This window comes from Lycium ferocissimum, chromosome 12, assembly GCF_029784015.1.
Source record: "Lycium ferocissimum isolate CSIRO_LF1 chromosome 12, AGI_CSIRO_Lferr_CH_V1, whole genome shotgun sequence".
In the NCBI taxonomy this organism is placed as follows: Eukaryota; Viridiplantae; Streptophyta; class Magnoliopsida; order Solanales; family Solanaceae; genus Lycium; species Lycium ferocissimum.
This window is the reverse complement of record NC_081353.1, coordinates 34,557,755-34,578,917: the sequence shown is the minus strand read 5'-3', so window position 1 is coordinate 34,578,917 and position 21,163 is coordinate 34,557,755. Positions and strand designations below refer to the sequence as shown.

The 21,163-nt window shown below is 33.6% G+C and overlaps 1 protein-coding gene across 1 annotated transcript in view; it reads right to left on the bottom strand.

The window, feature by feature from the left end:
• LOC132039241 (agmatine deiminase-like) overlaps window positions 1-903 on the bottom strand; it is a 6,087-nt gene extending 5,184 nt beyond the window's left edge. Inside the window, exon 1 of the mRNA XM_059429771.1 lies at window positions 675-903. Within this exon, the coding sequence (XP_059285754.1) occupies window positions 675-903 (229 nt within the window). The remainder of the gene's footprint in view (window positions 1-674) is intronic.
• Window positions 904-21,163: the final 20,260 nt, after the last annotated feature.

Sequence of the window (21,163 nt, the reverse complement as noted above, 5' to 3'; positions counted from 1 at the left end):
AATTTAAAAAACATTTCCCCCCGTTTTTTCCAACCAATTTTTCGAAGTTGCAACCTTTCAGAAAAGTTGAAAACCTTTTCAAAAAGTTGAAAATCTTTTCCCCAAAAAGGGCTATATTTTTTGCGGTTCCTGGGGTTTGTTCCTTACAAAAACCCCCCCGACATTCCTTTTCTCCGCATTTTCCTTAAAATTCTCGTGATATACTAATTTTCAGCGGGTTCTAACAATTTGTTGCAATCGCTTATTTTAAGCAGTAAATCGCTCTATCTCCGGGAGGAAAGATTCCAACACCTCCCAGACATCGCTTTTAATAATTTCTACACACACCGTATCTGGCTCCATTTCTCGCTCTTACATAATTTTCGCATCGTTTATTTTTTCGCTTTCATTCAGCTTCGTTATTTGTTTCCAGAAATTATTTGTTACTGTTTCGACGTTTTTTTTTTTTGGTAATACAGATTGATAACAGATACAACATGTGAAAGATTGAACCAAAGCAAGACGCTCTTTTTATCTTGATGAATCAAAATTCAAGAAAGAATTAGAGCCAATCCAAAAGAAACACAATTTCACACCCCATGCATCTCCAATTCCAAATAAAATCTCAACTTATTATTAAGCAACGTAACAACCTTGTAACTAAGGTCAAACATATATTTAGTGTCCACCACCACCTGCACCGCCACCTTCACCACCAAGCAAACCACCACCAAGTCCAGTGCCACCACTTGCACCACCAAGACTTCCACCCATGCCCATTCCCATACCACCTAAGCCGCCACCACCGCCACCCGAGCCACCTGCACCGAGCATGCGCCGCCCTAACACGTCAGCAGAAACCATGATGCCACTTGCTAGAACAATCAAGAGAACAATTCCAACAATACGAGCTGATATTCCCATTATATATATTACAACTTTAAATTAAATGTGGACGAAAAAAATTGTATATGAAGAAGAGAAGATAAGAAAATGACTAAATAGTGAAGAAGCTAGGCTTGGAGTTACGATAATGCTCTTCTCTGGGCAAGTATATATAGTGTTTAGATGACTAACAACAGCATATTATAATGAGCATGTGTTAAGGAAGCCTGAATAAATAATTATTATTCCATTGTGATGAATCATAGAAATATAAGAATATGAGATTACTCCATGATCTTAGGCAGACATCCCTTATCGATAATCTTTTTCTTCTAGTTTCTCTTTTGATTCATTAAGAATTAGATGATGGTTGGGGAAGGAGATCATTATAGAATTAAATAATCATACTTTTGGTACTAGTAGTGGCTTTTCCATGAACTATACATGTACTTAACAGTTTGTTATATTTGACAGCAATCTGTTTGTATTTGGGAACAAGATTAACTTATTCTGCTTTTTTGACCCCTTTTATTAGACTTGGTATGTATGACCTTCAATTAAACCAACTGCAAAGCTTTGACTTAACTTTCATTGCATAAACATCTAAAGATCTACTATGATTATATTTTTTCATTCCAATTTATGGATCGGTGTTTGACTGAGAATATATTAAGAAGGAAATAAGGATTTTTAAATTTGTATTCTAAAACAATACAGACATATATTGTGTTACTATAAATAACCTTACTAAGAGTAAAATGTGAAGCTTAAAATTAAATTATTTCTAAATTTCCAGAAGTATGAAGGCTTAGCCTTGAGCAATGGTAAGACATCAGGTGTGACCTATGTCACGAGTCTGGCGATGAAGAACTTGTACCACTAATCGCCAGCATTATATTAGGTACTGCCTACATCGCATTTCGAGCAAGGCGCCCTTTCCCTCAACCGCTAACAACGGCTGCGGATGCTTTGTGCGACCGGCTGCAGCCTAAATGCAAGGAAGTATGCCCTTTTTTTTTTATTTTTATTTTTTATAAATTAAGAAATAAAGTATGGCATTGGGACAAAGGAAGTACTTCATTTTTAAACTTGTGAGGATGACAATATCGGTTGAAATTTGATCACAATCTTCAGAAATCATCTAATTGACAAATACAATTGCTGGCAAATACAACCCTTTTTATTTGTATAGTTCGAGGGAAGCCACACTTTACATATAATTTTGTTTGAAATCACCTCTTGGAGATCCTTGATCGCTTTTTATAACCATAAACTAACTTTCACACAGATTCCAAAATCAGCATATATAAAAGAAATACTTCGTACTTACAAAAATAATAGCCAAATATCATGAAGAAACCATACAATTAATAAACAATAGTATAATTATTTCAGACCAGCTCCTAGCACATGTTCAATATTAAAATGTTGTTTTTGTCGACTACTAAAAAGGAACTAGCCATCTAAACACTATATATACTTGCCTAGAGAAGTTCATTAATTGACACAATATCTCAGGGCTTTCTGATTATTTGGTCATTCCTTCTCTTTTTCATAAATATTCTTATTGTGCAATATTAAAGTTATAATATAATGGCTATCTCATCAGCTCGTATTGTTGGATTAGTTCTCGTAATTGTTCTTGTTAGTGGTATCATGGTTTCTGCTGACGTGTTAGGGCGGCGCATGCTCAGTGCAGGCGGCTCAGGTGGTATTGTAGTGGTTTATTTGGAGGAATGGGTATGGTAAAGTCTTAGTGATGCAAGTGGTGGTACTGGAATTGGTGGTGGTTTGCTTGGTGGTGAAGGTAAAGGTGCTGGTGGTGGTGGGCACTAAATTAATTGATTTACCTTAATTACAAGGTTGTTAAGTTGCTTAAGTCTTTCTTGGATTTTAATTTATCAAATATAAGAGTTTCTTGCTTTATTCAACATTTCACATGTTGTATCATTTTTATATGTATTTGTTTGATTTCTTTTTTCCAAATTTTTGTATTGCAATTGTATCCGGAGCTTAATGATGATAATGGAATGGAAGTTGTTTTTACATTCGTTATAGTTTCATGATGAAAATGAGGGCTAAACTGGAGCTTGAAATTCCAAACATAATATGTTGATTTAAGTGATCAATTTTAGCAGATGTAATTTGTCACTTGTGTTAATTTGCTAAACGTTGAGATGTATAATGAGAAGGCTTTATGCTATCGAAGCCCGGTCCAGCACGTTTAAGCAGCCTTTTTTTGCGCGGATTGTCCTTCATTTGGGGTGCTCTTTAATTTTTGCTCCTTCAAATTGATGGTCTTTAAAGTTTTTCCTTAATACTCTCTAGAAGTTGTGGGTTCGAATCAAATTTCGATAAAAAAAAAATAAAAAAAATAAAAAAAAATTAAATAAAGCGAGGTACGCCTTCGGGAATTTTGCAAATACGTAGTAGACGAATTTGAGCCTTAAGGCGAAAATTTGCATAGGGCGAGTCACGCCTTACGAAATTTCTTTTTAGCGAAGGGCAAAAGTTAAAGACCACCAATTTGAGAGGCAAAATTTAAAGACCACCCGTAGCGAAGGGAAATCCTGCAAATTGCCCTTTAACCAGGCCTTGCGGTGATTTGCACAGATAGAACTTGTCATTGCTACCATTTAAGTTTTGACCCCTTAAGAAAAGTTTTGAAAAATAGATTTGTTGCCGGCATTTTGTAGCAAAATCCTAACGAATCGTTAAGATTTCAAATTGACAAAACTTGCCTTGTCATAATAATCGTTAGGATTTCAAGCCAAATCCTGATGAATTGTTAGAATTTGGCCACAAATTCTACGAATTTCGAATTAAAGGAAAAAATTGTCTTGTTAAAAATCCTGACATGTCACTAGAATTTGTAGTCAGATTCTGATAGATCTTCATAATTATGACACAAGCTGACAAATTGTAGAATTGGCAACAAAGCCTAACGAGTCACTAACATTCTGTGCAAATTTTTTGAAAACACGTTCTTGTAGAAATGCAGGGTAAAATTGCATACAATAGACCCTTGTAGTTCGACCCTTTTCCGAACCCCTCATAGCGGGAGCTTAGTGCACCGGACTGCCCTCTATTAGCCAAATCGAATCCAACTTATTCAATGGTTGGATTCAACTTAAAGCTTTTAAAGTCAATAAACCTACTTTGTCTTCTTCCAAACCAAAAAAAAAATCAAAATCCAACAGTGATGTTCTTCATTTTTTTCTCCAACCAAATTAGATCAGATCATCAAAGATGGATAATATAAGCGCAATGCAACAATACCTACTCAATTTGAACCATTAATAAGTAGTGAATCTTCAATGTTATACGTCACATTCACAAAGGAAGAAAATAAGAGAGGGAGAAGGGAGGAGAAAGAAGAAATTTTGGGCGAAATACTATTGTTGCACCTTTTTTATAATTAGGTAAAAGATTAACGGGTCGTTCGCACATGCCTTATTCGGGGTGGTCTTTAATATTTATCCCTCAAATTGCTGGTCTTTAATTTTTTGCCCTTTGGCACTTTAAGTGGCTGAAAATACTCGAAAATACCCCTAAGATTTTGGGTTCAAACCCCAGCAGAGTATTAAAAAAAAATCGCAAAGCAGAATTTTGTAGCAAATTAGGCTTATTCGGGCAAACGTTAGGCCTTAGGCCTAACTTCTGTAGAATCCCAACAGAGTTAAAAAAAAAAAAAAAAAAAAAACGTAAGGCAAGTTATGCCTTAAAACATAGTTTCTATAAAGAAGTTATGCCTGAAGGCATAACTTTAGCCCTTAGGCATAGCATATAACTAAAGAAGTTATGCCTTATAAGGTCTAACTTTCGCGAAATCTTGCTTTGCGGATTTTTTTTTTAGTGAACTGTGGTTCGAATCCAAAACCTTAGGATATTTTCGGCCATTTTTTTAGGCTACGAAAAAAAAAATTAAAGATCAACAGTTTGAGGGGCAAAAATTAAAATCCATGCAAAAAAATGAAAATTAAACGCTAGTATTTAAGGAGACTCTCACATTTTTTTTTTCCTGGAAATAGCGTCCATTGGCCAATTTTCGGCTTCGTCTTTAAAGAATAGCCAATGTATGTAATTTTAAATTTCATGACATTGTCATGGAGTTTCACTTGTGGGATTTGAAACTTCACGATAATGACTGTTATTAAACTTAAGGACTTAAAAGTAGCTATTTGCCCTAGTTACCCCTAGGAGTAGAGTGTCAAATGGGCCAGCCAAAATGAGTTAAGTTATTAAATGAGCGGATCTTTAACCCTCTAAAAGATTATTTGGGCTGAGATGTGCTAAACAATGAGTCATAGCCTAACCAACCCAACTCTTACTAAGTTTTAATAAAAAAATTGCGCTGACTGCCCTTCATATGGACTGGTCTTTAATTTTTCCCCTCAAATCGGTAGTCTTTAATTTTTTCCCATACTTCTTCGTCTAGATCTGACCGACGTCAATCGTCTTCTCTGTCCTCTCCATTTTGCTACAGACCTGACCCGAAAAAACAAGCTTTGAAGAAATTGCGCGGTCTGCCCTCCAAATGATTTTGTGGTGGTTGTTTCACTCGTGCGCGGTGGTGACTTGTCAGATTATGGAATCTTCTAGAATTCCTGATGTTGTATGATGGAAGGAAACTAGAGAAAGTGTGCATGTTAGAATTGTAACACTCAAAGCATATGCTAGACCCCTCCTTTATCCATTTTCTAGGCTTAACAAGTTTTGTAGCAGTGTATTCATTAATTTTTGTCGAATGCGAAACATTTTCCGGTGCCGAATCTGAAAAATAGTGTTTCTTTATGAGTGTATTCAATAATTTTTTAGCATACAATTCAGTGTATTTGTAACACCTCGTACCGTCGGGCTAAGGTTTGACTCATAAGATGATAATATAATGGAACCCATATGGGAGTTATAGAAAGTGTTTTGAAAACTAATCAAGTCATAAGAAGCGTCTTTGGGCAAAACAAAGTTGGAAGCCACTCTATGGGGCATGTTTGCAAGTGAGTTTGTAGAAGGTCTTACTTCCAGCGACCATAACCCCTTTATTAATTAGGAATTTGGGAAAATTCCCTAATGAAAGTTATAGCCCTTTGAAATACCTTTCCAATGATATATTATGGAGGTCAAGGGGATATCTGTACAAAAGGTTATGGCCATTTTACTGAAGGATTGCAGAGCAGTCCGCTCACTAGTCATGTTATACGAACGAGTTATACGGTCTATCTAATTTTATACGGACCGTATAATTCATCCATATTTCATGAAATTTCAACTCGACATTCATTTTTGCACCATGATATAATATGGTCATATTATACGAACCGTATAACTTTATACGGACCGTATAAGTGTCCATATAATTTTCCGCCTCACTTTAGTATAAAATCCAAGCCTTCAGTTCTTTTATTTCATTATTCACAATTCCATACCCTAGAACGAAGGTTTTCTTCTCTCATCCTTCCAAGACATCAAGGTAAGCCTACTCTAAGCATTCCAAGTCAATTCTAACATGTATTCATTAAATCTAATTAGGAAATCATTGTTCCTAAGCTAGGGTTTTCAAGAAACCCACATAAAGGTTCAAGATTCAAGATTTTGGGAATTTTCTTCAAAGATTCAGATTTTCATCAAGTTTTTTGAGCAATTAAGGTATGTAGGGTTGCTATTTACGTGTGGGAACATCATTGTTCTTCCCCACGTCTCTTCTTCCATAAAAGTATGAATCTTTACGAACACTAGGGTTTTTAACCATGTTTATGATAACCCTAGGTCCATGTCCCATGATTTTATTATGTATTGAATTATTATTAATTCTTCATTGAGTTCTTGATATTTCATTATGATTATTGAGAATCTATTCGAAATTCATGAAAACCCATACTTTGCATTCCATGGGTTTTTTATATGCAAGTTATAAATCCTTACGTTTATTTTCAAGAAACACTCTACATGTTTTCACATAAGCTTTACGATATGAACTCATGATTATGCTATGTTGTACAAACCTATGTTTTACAAGCTATTTGTTATGAACCATGTTTATGTTACATCACTTCAGAACATGCTTACAAGTTATTTCATGAAACCATGTTACAAGTCATTTCATGAAATCATGATTACAAGTTATTTACAAGTTATTTCACGAAAATTATGGGCTTGTTAGCCAACTATATCATGTTCATGTTTTTGTGAGTTGCATTAATTACCGAGAAGCCTCAGTAAAACTGAAACTACGTAGGCACCGTAGGATAAGGGTTGTCGGCAAGGAGGCAACACCTTCGTTATGCGGTTGGATCCTTACATGCTTATTATTATTTAAATCTCATATCCCTGGCAAGGTGTGAGTGTTCTATTGGTAGGACGCAAGTACCAGATCATGTTGTCGGTTATATTATAGCACTCCCCACGTTACAAGCAGTTATATATACATGTATATATTTCCATTGATTGATTTACTCACGCTTCATTTTCGAGACTTTATCACGCTTCATACTCGTATTCGGGTATATATATATATATATATATATATATATATATATATATATATATATAATTAAGTCCATGTCAGATACTCATGTTCATAACTAGGTTTCAGTTTCAGTTTCAGCCCTTATCATGTTATTTCATGTACTATGTTTATTTCATTCGGTTGCTTTACATACCAGTACATTCAATGTGCTGACGTCCCCTTTTTATTGCCCGGGGGCCTGCATTTCACGATGCAGGTATGGATTTACAGGGCGACACATCTGCTCTATAGGATCATCCACGTATCAGCTTTTGGTGAGCCCCATCTTCTTGGGGGTTTAGTCATTATTTACTTTTATGTCAGTTATGCATTTAAGGTGTGCTGGGGGCCTTGTCCCAGCAGTTATGATTAGTAGCTCAGACTCATGTTAGAGGTTTCATAGACTAGACTAGTCAGTTATGTCATGTCAGATATTCAGAGTCGTATAGCCATCTTTGGCTCATTCATGTTATTTCCGCACTCATGTTCAAATAAATATTTTTATTAAGTATTATGACTTATTATGTTTTACAAAAGCTCACTATGCATTCATGTCTTATTCCACTTATGATATGCCTCATGATGATTCATTTATGATAGCTATACCCAATTTAAAACCCCTAAATGTTAGTCATTTATGTAAAATTCCCAAAATTAAAGACCAGTGCATTTGAAGGATAATCCAAAAAAAAGAAAAAAAAGAAAAAGAAAAAGAAAAAGAAAAAGAAAAAGAAAAAAAGAATCCGGTGGCTTGCTCTATGCACCGCGAAGATGTCAAGTCCGAATTTTATCACATTTTTCTTTCTATAGTTCCATTGGCTCGGTATTTTTGCTTCAATATTTTTGAGTCATTCAACTTTTAACAGATTTATATAAGTGGAAATTACATCTATAATAATTCACTCAAATTAACGTATTAGGTTGGTAAGTGCAAACTCTCTAATTTATCAGTCGAAAGGTATTAGTAGTATTCTTGGTTGTAACTAGCGATTTGAGCAAGCTCTTATCGATTAATTATAATTTTAACCTTCAACATCATCATGAAATGAAAAAAATTGTAAAACTAATTAATTCACACTCCTTTATTGTCATTAATTATGTTACGGATACAATTGCAACTCCAAAAATTTGGAAATTACACAAATCAAATTAATAGGAACATACAACATGGAAAAAAAAATGCTGCTCTTCTTTGATGAATCAAAATCCATGAAAGAAAAGCTAAGCCAAAAGAACTACCACACCAAATTAAACACAATTTGATGACACCATCTCCAAATTAGTAAGAACTTCACTTATTAAGCAACATAATAACATTGTAATTAATTAAGGTAAATTAATTAGTGTCCACCATCACCTTTGCCACTACCTTCACCACCAAGCAAACCTCCACCAAGTCCAGTGCCACCACTTGCACCACCAAGACTTAATTGTGATTTTTTCTCAAAAAAACAATTCGTCACAAAAATCATTGCTTGAGGATTTTTTTTTTTTTTTTTTTTTTTTTTTTTTTTGAGTGTTTGAATTACTTTTTTGTAAATGCTTTTGATGAAATCACAATGAATGTAAAAGTAACGCACGCTCCATAATTATCATTAAACTCCGAAAACAATTACACTAATATATTTTGGGAAGAATAAATCAAACAAATACATATAAAAATGATGATACAAAATGTGAAAGTTTGAACCAAAGCAAGAAGCTCTTTTTGTCTTTGATGAATCAAAATTCAAGAAAGAATTAGAGCTAATCCAAAATAAACACAATTAATTTCACACCCATCTCCAAATAAAAATTTAACTTATTAAGCAACATAACAACCTTGTAACCAAGGTAAATAAATTAGTGTCCACCACCACCTTTGCCACTACCTTCACCACCAAGCAAACCTGATAGACTATGTAAATATTCCCTATATTCCCTTCCTTATGTAAATATTCCCTTCCTTATGTATTGTAATTAGGTCCTATAATTTAGCCTAGTATCATTATACCTACTTTGTATATAAGGACTTTCATACATCAAATTACGGATTGATTTCAGGTTTCCTTCCAAAACCACCACTTCCTCCTTCCTCTTCTCCCTTCCATGGGCCAACAAAAATTTCCATTCCAAGACTTCCGAATGTGAAATCCTTAATCCCAATCACTCTAGACATGGAAACCGGCCATTATCACCAATGGGCGACCTTTTCAAAGTCCCCGAGTTCACTAAGGGTTTCCATGCCACCACTTCCTACCTCACCAAGACTTCCACCAATACCCATTCCCATGCCACCTAAGCCTCCACCGCCACCACCGGAGCCGCCTGCACCGAGCATGCGCCGCCCTAACACGTCAGCAGAAACCATGATGCCACTAACAAGAACAATTAAGAGAACAAATCCAACAATACGAGCTGATGAGATCCCCATTATATTACAACTTTAAATTAAATGTGGACGAAAGAATTTATATATGATGAAGTGAATATAAGAAAAAGACTAAATAGTGAAGAAGCTAGCCGTGGAGATACGATAATGCACTTCTCTGGGCGAGTATATTTAGTGTTTAGATGACTAACAACAACATATTATAATGAGCATGTGTTAAGGAAGTGTGAATAAATAATTATTATTCGATTGTGATGAGTCATAAAAATATAAGAATATGAGATTACTCCATGATTTAGGCAGACATCCCTTATCGATAATCTTTTTTTCTTCTAGTTTCTCTTATGATTCATTAAGAATTAGATTATGGTTGGGAAGAGTGATCATTATAGAATTAAATAATCATACTTTGTACTAGTAGTGGCTTTCCATGAACAATATACACATGCACTAACAGTTGTTATATTTGACAACAGTCTGTTTGTATTTGGGAAAACGGCAAGATTAACTTTATTCTGCTTTTTACACCTTTTATTAGACTTAGAGGGTGTTTGGATTGTCCCATTTAAAGTGTTTTTTTTTTTTTTTTCTTATAAACTCTTTTTTATTTTTTTGGTGTTTGGGAAAGATAAGGAAATGCGTTTAAGCACTTATTTTTAGGCCAAAAAAAAAAAAAAAAAAAAACCAAAAGTCAAAAGTTGAGTATTCCCAACACTTTTATCTTATAAGTTATTTTTAAAAAGTCAATCCAAATACCCTCTTGACATATATGACCTTCAATTAAACCAATCGTGTAACTTTGATTCCTGACTTTTCATTGCATAAAGATCTATAATTATTTCGTCCCAATTTATGTGGCGGTATTTGACCGGGCACAAAATTTGAAAAGAAAATAAAGATTTTTGAAACTTATGATCGAAAACAAGTCATAACCATATATGTGACGAATCATGAATCTTACTAACAAAATTGATAATTTAAAATTAAATTATTTCTAAATAAGAAAGTATGTTATTCTTTTTGAGATAAATTAAAAAATAAAGTATGACATTTGGCACTGAGGAAGTACTTCATTTAAACTTTAAGGATGACCATATGAGTTAAAAGTTAATCACAATTTCACGAATCATCTTTAATTTATTGACAAATGCAAATTGCTAGCTTCAGAGAAGGTAATAAGGTGGCAGATGTTGTAGTTAAAAGGGGTTCTAGATTGCAACAGTTCAATTAGTTTGTGCAGCGGACAGTTTCGTCTTTGTTCGTATCTAAAATATAAGAAGCAGCAAATTAGGAACTACTTTTGTTAGGATAAAGTGTCCGTATGTTTCCTCGTATATATAGTTGTAATAATGTTATTCATTACTATCCCTTCCCAAAGCATTACTAGCGGCTCTGTCACCCCACTAATCTGTAGTGATGCATATTAAGTTTTTAATATAATTCCTTGTTTGCCCAAAAAAAAAAAAAAAAAAAAGGAAGGACAAATGCAAATTGCTGGCAAATATAACCATTGTTAGCTTCATAGTTCGTGCCTTCGTGGAAGTCACTATTATCACTCTAAGAAAAAAAAATTTAGTCACTTTTGATGATTGCTTAATGATCCTTGATCGCTTTTTATAATCATAAAACTAACTTCATACGGATTCCAAAATCAGCGTATATATAAAAGAAATGGTACTTACTAAATAATAGTCAAACATCTTGAAGAAACCACCAAAATGGCTAAAAGTATCTTTTCATATAATAAACAATAGTATAATTATTTCAGACCTCCTAACACATGTTCAATATTAAAATGTTGTTTTTATCGACTACTAAAAAGGAACTAGCCATCTACACACTATATATACTTGCCTAGAGAAGTGTATTAATTCACACAATACCTCAAGGGCTTTCTGATTGTTTGGCCATTCCTTCTCTTCTTCATAAAAATAAATATTCTTAGTGTACATTATTAAAGTTATAATATAATGGGTATCTCATCAGCTCGTATTGTTGGATTAGTTCTCTTAATTGTTCTAGTAAGTGGCATCATGGTTTCTGCTGACGTGTTAGGGCGGCGCATGCTCGGTGCAGGCGGCTCAGGTGGCGGCGGTAGCGGTTTATTTGGCGGAGGAATGGGTATGGGTGGAAGTCTTGGTGATGCAAGTGGTGGTACTGGAATTGGTGGTGGATTACTTGGTGGTGAAGGGATTGGCTCCGGTGGTGGTGGACACTAAATTAATTAAATTACCTTAATTACAATTACAAGGTTGTTAAGTTGTTTAATAAGTGAAGATTTTATTTGGTAATTGATGGGGTGTGAAATTGTTTTTGGTGTGGTAATACTTTTGGATTGGCTCCAAGTCTTTCGCATGTTGTGTCATTTTTATATGTATTTGTTTGATTTCTTCTTTCCAAATTTTTGTATTGCAATTGTATCTGGAACTTAATGATGATAATAATAGAATGTGAGTTACTTTAAATTCGTTATAAATTAGTGATGGAAATGAGGGCTAAACTGGAGCTTGAAGTTCCCAACAAACACTTAGTTGATAAGTTATCAATTTTAGCAGATGTAATTTGTTACTTTTGTTAAACGTTGAAATGTATAATGAGAAGGCTTTATGCGATCGAAGCCCTGTCCAGCACGGGTTTAAGCGAGCCCCTGGGTGATTTGCACAAATAGAACTTGTAGTTGCGACCAGTAGGTTTTGACTCCTTAAGAAAAGTTTTGAAAAAATAGATTTGTTGCCGGCATTTCATGGCAAAATCCTGACGAATCGCTAGGATTTCAAATTGGCTAAACTTGCCTTGTCACGATAATCGTTAGGATTTCAGGCTAAATCCTGACAAAGTGTCAGAATTTAGCCACAAATTCTAGCGAAATTTCAAATTAATAGCAAAACTTGTCTTGTTAATAATCTTGATGGGTCACTAGAATTTGTGGTCAAATCCTGACAGATTGACGAAACTCAAAATAATGACATAAGCTGAAAAATCGTAGAGTTGCCTATAAAATCTTAACGGGTCACCATAACATGTTGAAAACACACTTTTACTTCAAAATTGGCAAAATCAACTCCAATTTACAACCTTCTAAATATCAAAATAATTATCAAATGGTTAGATTAACTTAAAGCTTTAAACTCAATACACTTACTTTGTCTTCTCCAAAAAAGAAAATTCAAAATCAACAAAATTTAACAATGGTGTTCTTCAATTTTTCTCCAACCAAATTAAGTTAGATCATTAAAGATAGACAATAGAAGCTCAATGAAACAATACCTACTTAATTCGAACCGTTAATAAATAATGGGTCGTCACATTAACAAATGAAGAAAATAAGATAGAAAGGACAAGGAGCGAGAAAGCGGAAGAAAGAAGGAAATTAATACTACTATTTTGCACCTTTATTTAATTGGTTAAAAATTAAACAATAAACACTAATCTTTAAGGTGCAAACTAATCCAAAACTCTGCCTTGCCAATTTTTTTTTAAATTTTTAACTGAGCGGGGGTTCAAACCCAAAGACAAAAATTAAAGACCAACAATTTGCGGGAAAAAATTAAAGACCGGTGCCTTTGAAGGGCATTCCACGCAAAAAAAGTGCTAAACGATGAGACATAGCCCAACTAACCCAACTCTTACCAAGTTTTAATTTCTTGTTTGTTTTCATATTTTTTTTTTTTTAGTTGTATATTATTATTGGAAACGAATGTTTGTTTTCATATAATTTGTTTAATTACCAAATAGAATTAATAAAGCTGTTTTTATTTTATTATGGCAATCTATAACATATCAAACTTTTTTGTTCCCAAGTATGTGTTTTATTTCCCTAAATCAAGATATGTGCTTATGGTAACAAAACACTTATCACTTCACCACAATCTTTAACCTTTGATGGTCTATCATTATCAGACTATTTTGTAAACCCGCCGCTAACTATGGTGGTTTTTATATTGTTCCTAAGTATGTGTTTTATTTCATTAAAAAAAAAAAAAAAAAAAAAGAGAGAGAAGAAATCGATATCCGAATATACACAAGAATTTGTTTTCTTGGTCATCATATGCCAAACCTACTCTCCATTCTTTTGGGAAGGAGCGTATACATCCATGTAATTACAAAAATCAAGTGCATTATTGCTGGTATAAATAACCAACTATAGTTCATGGAAAGCCACTACACATGAGTACAAAGCATTTTTTATACTTACAATCGTGCATTGCTTAATTTCGAATGATCCAATCATTCTTTCTAATCATTAACAAATAGCTTAATGAATCACAAGCCAATATAGAAGAAGAAAAATGGGAATATTTGCCTAAGATCATGGAAGTAATATATATATCTTATCATTCACAATGGTACAATTATATATTCCCCACCTTCTAAAACACGTTCAATATTAAAATGTCATTTTTAGTCATTTTAACACTATATATACTTATACTTGCCCAGAGAAGTACATTCACATATATCTCTAGCGTTCTTGACTATTTGGTCTTTTTTCCCTTCGCTTTTTCATAAATATTCTTGATCCACATCTAATTTATAAGTAATAATATAATGGGAATGTCAGCTCGTATTGTTGTTGTACTTCTCTTACTTGTTCTTGTGAGTGGCATGATGGTTTCTGCTGACGTGTTACGGCGGCGCATGCTCGGTGCAGGTGGCTCTGGTGGTGGCGGTGGCGGCTTAGGTGGCATGGGAATGGCTATGGGTGGAAGTCTTGGTGGTGCAAGTGGTGGCACTGGGCTTGGTGGCGGTTTGCTTGGTGGTGAAGGTGGTGGCAAAGGTGGTGGTGGACACTAATTAATTTACCTTAATTTATTACAAGGTTGTTATGTTGCTTATATTAATAAGTGAGGTTCTTATTAGTTTGGAGATGGTGTCATCAAATTGTGTTTAATTTGGTATGGTAATTCTTTTGGCTTTAGCTCTTTCTTTCATGGATTTTGATTCATCAAAGAAGAGCTACATTTTATTGCATGTTGTATCATTTCTATTTATTTCATTTGTGATTTCTTCTTTTCCAAATTATTGGAGTAATTGCGGATTGTATTCGGAGCATAATGACAATAACAGGGTGTGAATTAATTAATTTTATAATCGTTTTGATTTCATGATGAAATTAAAGGTTAAAATTGCAATTAATCGATAAGATGTTTCGTTGGCTCGAAGCGCTAGTTACTATGAAATACTAGCTAGTTATACCTTTTTATTGATAAACTAGAGTTTGCTATTAGAATCGTAGTACATTAATTTGAGTGAATTATTGTAGATGTAATTTTGATTTGTGTAAATTTGTTAAACCTTGAAAGAATATAGAAACACTGGAATAATAATACAGAGCTAATAGAACTATAAGAAAAAAATGTGGTAAGTATGGAGCTTCTACTTTTTGCTACTTGACATGTTTATGGTGTTAATAAAGCTGTCAAAACAGGCTAATGCTGCCATGCTTAATTAGCCTAAGCGTACTATAAAGTTAAATAGGAAAAAATTGCATGTTTTTTCCTTCCAATAGGCGGGTCTTTAATATTTAACCTTCAAATGAGGTGGTCTTTAGTTTTTGGCCTTTAGCAATCAAACTTATGCCTGGTGGTGCGTAAGTTTTTTAACAGCTTTTTGGATGGTTGTTACCTATTGTATTGCATTGTTTTGTTAGTGCAAATACATTATTTGTTTTGGTTGTTACTTTAATTTTATTGTGTCGTATCCTTAAATCCATTTACTTAATGACGAAAAGTCTCATTTTATGTAACAATCAATTTGGTGTTATTGCCTTTTTTTATTTTTTTTTCTCATTTTGTCCTTACTTATTATCTAACAATCATATTTTATCCTTTATCTTACCTTTATATGATAGCTCTACATTGTACCCTACTTTTCTTGTAGGTTTATCCTTTAAATTGTTGATGTCTAACATTATGTAACGACGGAAAACGATACGATCTATCCAAATGTTGTATTCATCAAACAATATAGTACAATACAATACAGCAAAATACGATACATTATGAAACAATTAGTAACAACCATCCAAACAAAGTGTAAAGGTAAAAGTCATGATGAGCATAACTTATGCGATATTATGATACGAAAATATAAATTTATGCCCCACAAAAAAGTTGTTTGTTAAGAGGGGAAAAAGTTAAAAACCAACACAAAATAGGGGCAAAAGTGCCAGTTACCCATCATTTATTGTAAAGAATTCCAATTTTTTAATTTTTTGGTAAAAAATTCCAAGGTGTCAATTGCAATGGTCATAAGATATGGTGATAAGATGTCATTTCTATGATGGCGCGCGAGTAGTTTTTTATGCAAGTTCTTGAGTAACATCCAAAACAATTATTCACATTTTCACGATTTAATTAGAGACAAAACAAAAGAACAAAGACTGATATTCAAGATGGAATGAATTTTTTATTACTTTTACAGATAATAAAAAAATACAAAATTGAAAAACATTAAACTTACCACGAATAAGTGTACACACTCTATTACTTGACGTTCACCATTCGCAAAGAGAAATTTTGTCGGAGAACAATCAATTTTATAAAGTACAAGTGAAGAACTCTTTTGTTGTGTATCTTTAGTTTAGGGTTTTGTTCTTTAAGACTTTAATTTTTATTTTTATTTAAGTAAGTACTTTTTCATGATGTTTTCTCATGTTTGGCCGCACACGCCAGCTTAGATGGGCTAAAACGCAGGGGCTGATCTAGGTTATCGGGCAGGGGTTTCTGTCGGGAACTCAATAACTTTTGCTCAGACCTGTATTTATATTGAGAAATCTATTAAATTATATAAGAAATATTTGTTGAGAACCTATATAGTAACAAAATAGTCTCTTAGTTCATCGGCTGTAATGAAAACCAGTTAAGCTTAGCTAGCCTTCTCAATGGGTGTTTGCTTCCCCTTGGACACATATAAAGAAGTTTTCTTTTTATTTGAGATTACTTGAAACTCATAAATTTTAAATCATAGATCTAAACCGTGTCAATCTTTAAATAAGTTGAAAAAGAAATCTTAGCGGCAATCTATTGGTTCCCCATCTCCTCTTTTTCTAGGGTGGCTCAAGTATTACTTTTGGATCAAACCATATCGAGACAAACCTCTATTGACATTAAATCAGAAAACACACGTTTATTCTCACTTTGGTGAATTCTTTTAAATCAGAAAACACACATTCATACGTCATTCGCCAACTTCTCTTTTAAGGCTTAATATCACTTTAGAAATAAAAGGTTTTTTCCACCGATATTCAGTCGGAAATTTGTGCTATAAAATACAATTTTTCCACCTCATTCTCACCGAACTAGCTCACTGGGAAAACGCATGGTTGAAAACAGGTTCGTATTGAAACATTAAGAAAGTTCATACTTTTTTCGTGTGAAAACATTATTATTTAAGTTTTTCCCACTGACATTCAGTGGGAAAACAATGATTTTTTAATAGTGTGTTCTATCTGGTGTCTGATATCCGTTTTGGAGCCCGATTAATCTAGATTTTCACAATAAGTCCTTCTTTGAGCGATAAAATGCTGTTTATCAAAAGTGATTCTATTTTAAGATTAATCAGGTCTTCTAGTTAAGGATGACTATAGTGATTCTTTTTTCTTTTTCTTTTTTTATATGTTTCTCCAAGTATATATTTTATTCCATAAAGATAAAGATATCCAAATTTATACAAGAATTATTTTTCTTGGTCATTATATTCCGAACCTACTCTTTATTTCTTTGGAGGGTGTCCAATCATTACGGAACATCAATGTAATTGCAAAATACAAATAAATTGTTATCAACTACTGTATAACCAAATATAGTTCATGGAAAGCCACTAAGACGATGAGTACAAAACATTTTCTATTTACAATCGTGCATTGCTTAATTCGTTATAATCACTCTTTCTAATCATTACCTAATAGATTAATGAATCATAAGCCAATATAGAAGAGAGATTAACGGGATATTTGCCTAAGATCATGGAACTAATCTTATTATTCACAATGGCACAAATATATATTTCACACCTCCAAACACATGCTCAATATTTAAATGTTCTGGTTATATAGTCCGATCACTGATTTTTTTTTATTTTTTTTTATAAAGGAGCAATTTAACACTATAAATACTTGCTTAGAAGTACATTATTTATATCTCAAGGGTTCTTGACTATTTGATCTTTATTCCCTTCTCTTCTTCATAAATATTCTTAGTGTACAATATTGAAGTTATAATATAATGGGTATCTCATCAGCTCGTAGTGTTGGATTAGTTCTCTTGATTGTTCTAGCAAGTTGCATCATGGTTTCTGCTGACATGTTAGGGCGGCGCATGCTCGGTGCAGGCGGCTCAGGTGGCGGCGGTGGCGGCTTATTTGGTGGTGGAACGGGTATGGCTGGAAGTCTTGGTGATGCAAGTGGTGGTACTGGAAATGGTGGTGGTTTGCTTGGTGGTGAAGGTACGTAAAGGTGCTGGTGGTGGTGGACACTAAATTAGTTAATTTACCTTATGCATTAATAATTGCAGATTTTTTATTTTTTTTTTTTTTGAATGGCGATGGTGAAAAATTGTTGTGTTTGGTGTTACTATTTTTCGGTTGACTCTTTCTTTCTTGGATTTTAATTCATCAAAGAAGAGTTTCTTGCTTTAATCAATTCTTTCACATATTGTATCATTTTCTATATATGTATTGGTGTGATTTTTTTTTTATATATATATAATTGTATTCGGAGATTAATGACAATAATGGAGTGTGAATTACTTTTTATATTCGTTTTGATTTCAAGATTCTATTTTTCAGACTTGTTTAGAGTGCCTTTCATCTATATTATTTATTAAAGCTAATGGTTCTGCATGAAAGGCCCAATCAAAAGTTTGGACTACTTCATGCACCGAAGAGAACTAGATATCATCACGCATATATGAAAAGAACTACATCTTAGTCTAAGATACTGGTAAATTCTGACGGACAATTAATTCGCCTTTCTTTTTGAATAATGATCCAATAATCATAAAAATAGTTGATGGTATGAATTGTTAGATATTTCGCCTCTTTCCTTTTCCTTTTTTCTCTTATACATTAATTTATCTAGTTAGTGCAGTGTTACTTGGAAAATAATGACTATAGAAACAACAACAAAGAAACAACAACATATCCAGTGTAATCCCACGTATGGAATATAATGGCTATCGAAAGAGTTTCAAATTGTATTTAGCCACTAGCAATTAAGCAACCGATAGATATAAAGATTAATTAAAATGAGAAATAAAATTGCGAGAACATAGATTAATTAGAGCTACACAGTACTCTAAAGTCTTAACATTCACCATTTACAAACAAAAAATGATGGTTTTGTTAGGTTTTTGGGTTTTCCCTTCCTATGTGGAATTGGATTAATAAAACCCAATCCAATTAAAGTTTTTGATTTTCCTTTCCTATGGGAATCGATTAATAAACCCAATCCAATTTGGACCAGGGCAATTTTGCCCAAAATTTCTTTCTATATATAGGATCAATTTAGGTCTTATTTGAGAACACAAGAATGAATTCATAGCAATTAGAGAAGCAGATTTTCGTCCAGAAATTTTCAGATATATTTGTTAAGATCGTGCTGAAATTTGAACTGGGGGTTCTCAATGGTGAAGATCGATTTGTGGTCTTTAGCTAAAATTTATTTGACATTTCTCTCATTTCTTCGCTAGTTTTGGTAATCTTTTATGTATTGTTGCTCCATGCTAATTAGAGCTATTGTTTACAGTACTCTAAAGTCTTAATTCGATTTATTTTTGCACCATTTTACAAACCATTTGTGCTAATTGTCTTCTCGATTCAAATGATGGTATTGCCCGATTATTGCAAGCGTGTTTTAACATCAATTTTCAGAAGTACAAGTAGAGAAACATTTTTGTGTTTCTTTTTCATGGTTTTGTTCCTTTATTTTCTTTTTATTTAGTTAAATAACTTTTCATGATGCTTTCTCAGGCATGTTTGGTTGCATAAGCTAGTTTAGGTTGGCTAATTAAAAGCCTCAATTTTAAATAGGTTGAATTTCTTAAAGCGCAACCCAACGGGCAATTTGCACGATTGTCTTTATTCAAGGGTGGTGACCATAGTAAAAGTCATAGCAAATCCAGTAGCTGCTTGTACTAAAAAACAAGTGAGTGTAATTCCCCCTAAATAATAAAATATATTGACGTGGGGAGGAACGTATTTACTAGTTATATCATCCGCAATTGCTTGAAATCAATTCTGGCCTCAAAAGGGACGTTTTTTTTTTTTATCAATAAATGGAAATTTTACCTTGTCAATTTTTGGCAATGTCGGTTGTGAACTTCTTTTCCTGGAGAAGAAGCAATGACGGTATCTAGGGAATAAGCATCGGCAACTACATACCGGCGGCACGAATACGAGAGGATGCAAGCGTTATCCGGAATGATTGGGCGTTCGTTCTTTAATTTTTACCCTACACCTAAAATACCCCGAGGTTCTGCGTTCGAACCCTTGCTCAGTCAAAAAAAAATTGCAAGCCAGAGTTTCATAGCAATACTAGATCTATTTGGGAAGAAGTTAGGCCTAACTTTTGTAAAATTACAAGAGTAAAATAAAAAAATTGACTTGCAAACCTCTGTCTGCCTTAAGGCAAAGGTTTCCAAAAAAGTTAGGCCTAACTTTTGTAGAATTACAAGAGTAAAACAAAAAAAAAATTGACTTGCAAACCTCTGTTTGCCTTAAGGTAGAGGTTTCCCGAAGCCTTTCCTTCCGAAATTGTTTTGTTTACTGAGCAGGGATATAAACCCAAACTCAAATATTTTCGCCACTTTTTTAAGCAAAGGCCAAAATTAAATACCAACAATTTGAGGGGAAAAACTTAAAGACCAACGCCTTTGAAGGACAATCCGTGCAAAAAAATGCAATGCAACCCAAATACTTGATTCGTTACATAATTGCACGGTTTGGCCTTCAAATGGTCTAGTCTTTAATTTTTGTCCTTCAAATAAGCCGGTCTTTAATTTTACCCCTTAAAATCGAACTTATATCTAGCGGGATATAAGTTATTTAAAGACGCAAAGCATAATGTATGTGATATTATGATGCGAAAATATAACTTTGTGCCTCCCGCAAAAGCTATTTGTCTTGAAGAATAAATATTAAAGACCAACACAAAATAGGGCTAAAAGTGCAAATGACCCGATTGGTGAAAGGGCAATTCACAGAATTGCCCTTCTTTTGGGGTGGTCTTTAAATTTTACCCCTCATATTTGTGTTCTTTAAAATTTTGCCCCTCATATTTGTGGTCTTTAAGTTTTGCCCTTCGCTCAAGGTGAGGTTCAGTTCGAACCCCGCTCGTGCATAAAATAAAAAAAAATAATTTCGCAAGGCGTAGAGGGGATCAGAGTGCCGATCCGGACATACAGTCCTTAAGGAAAAAACTTAGA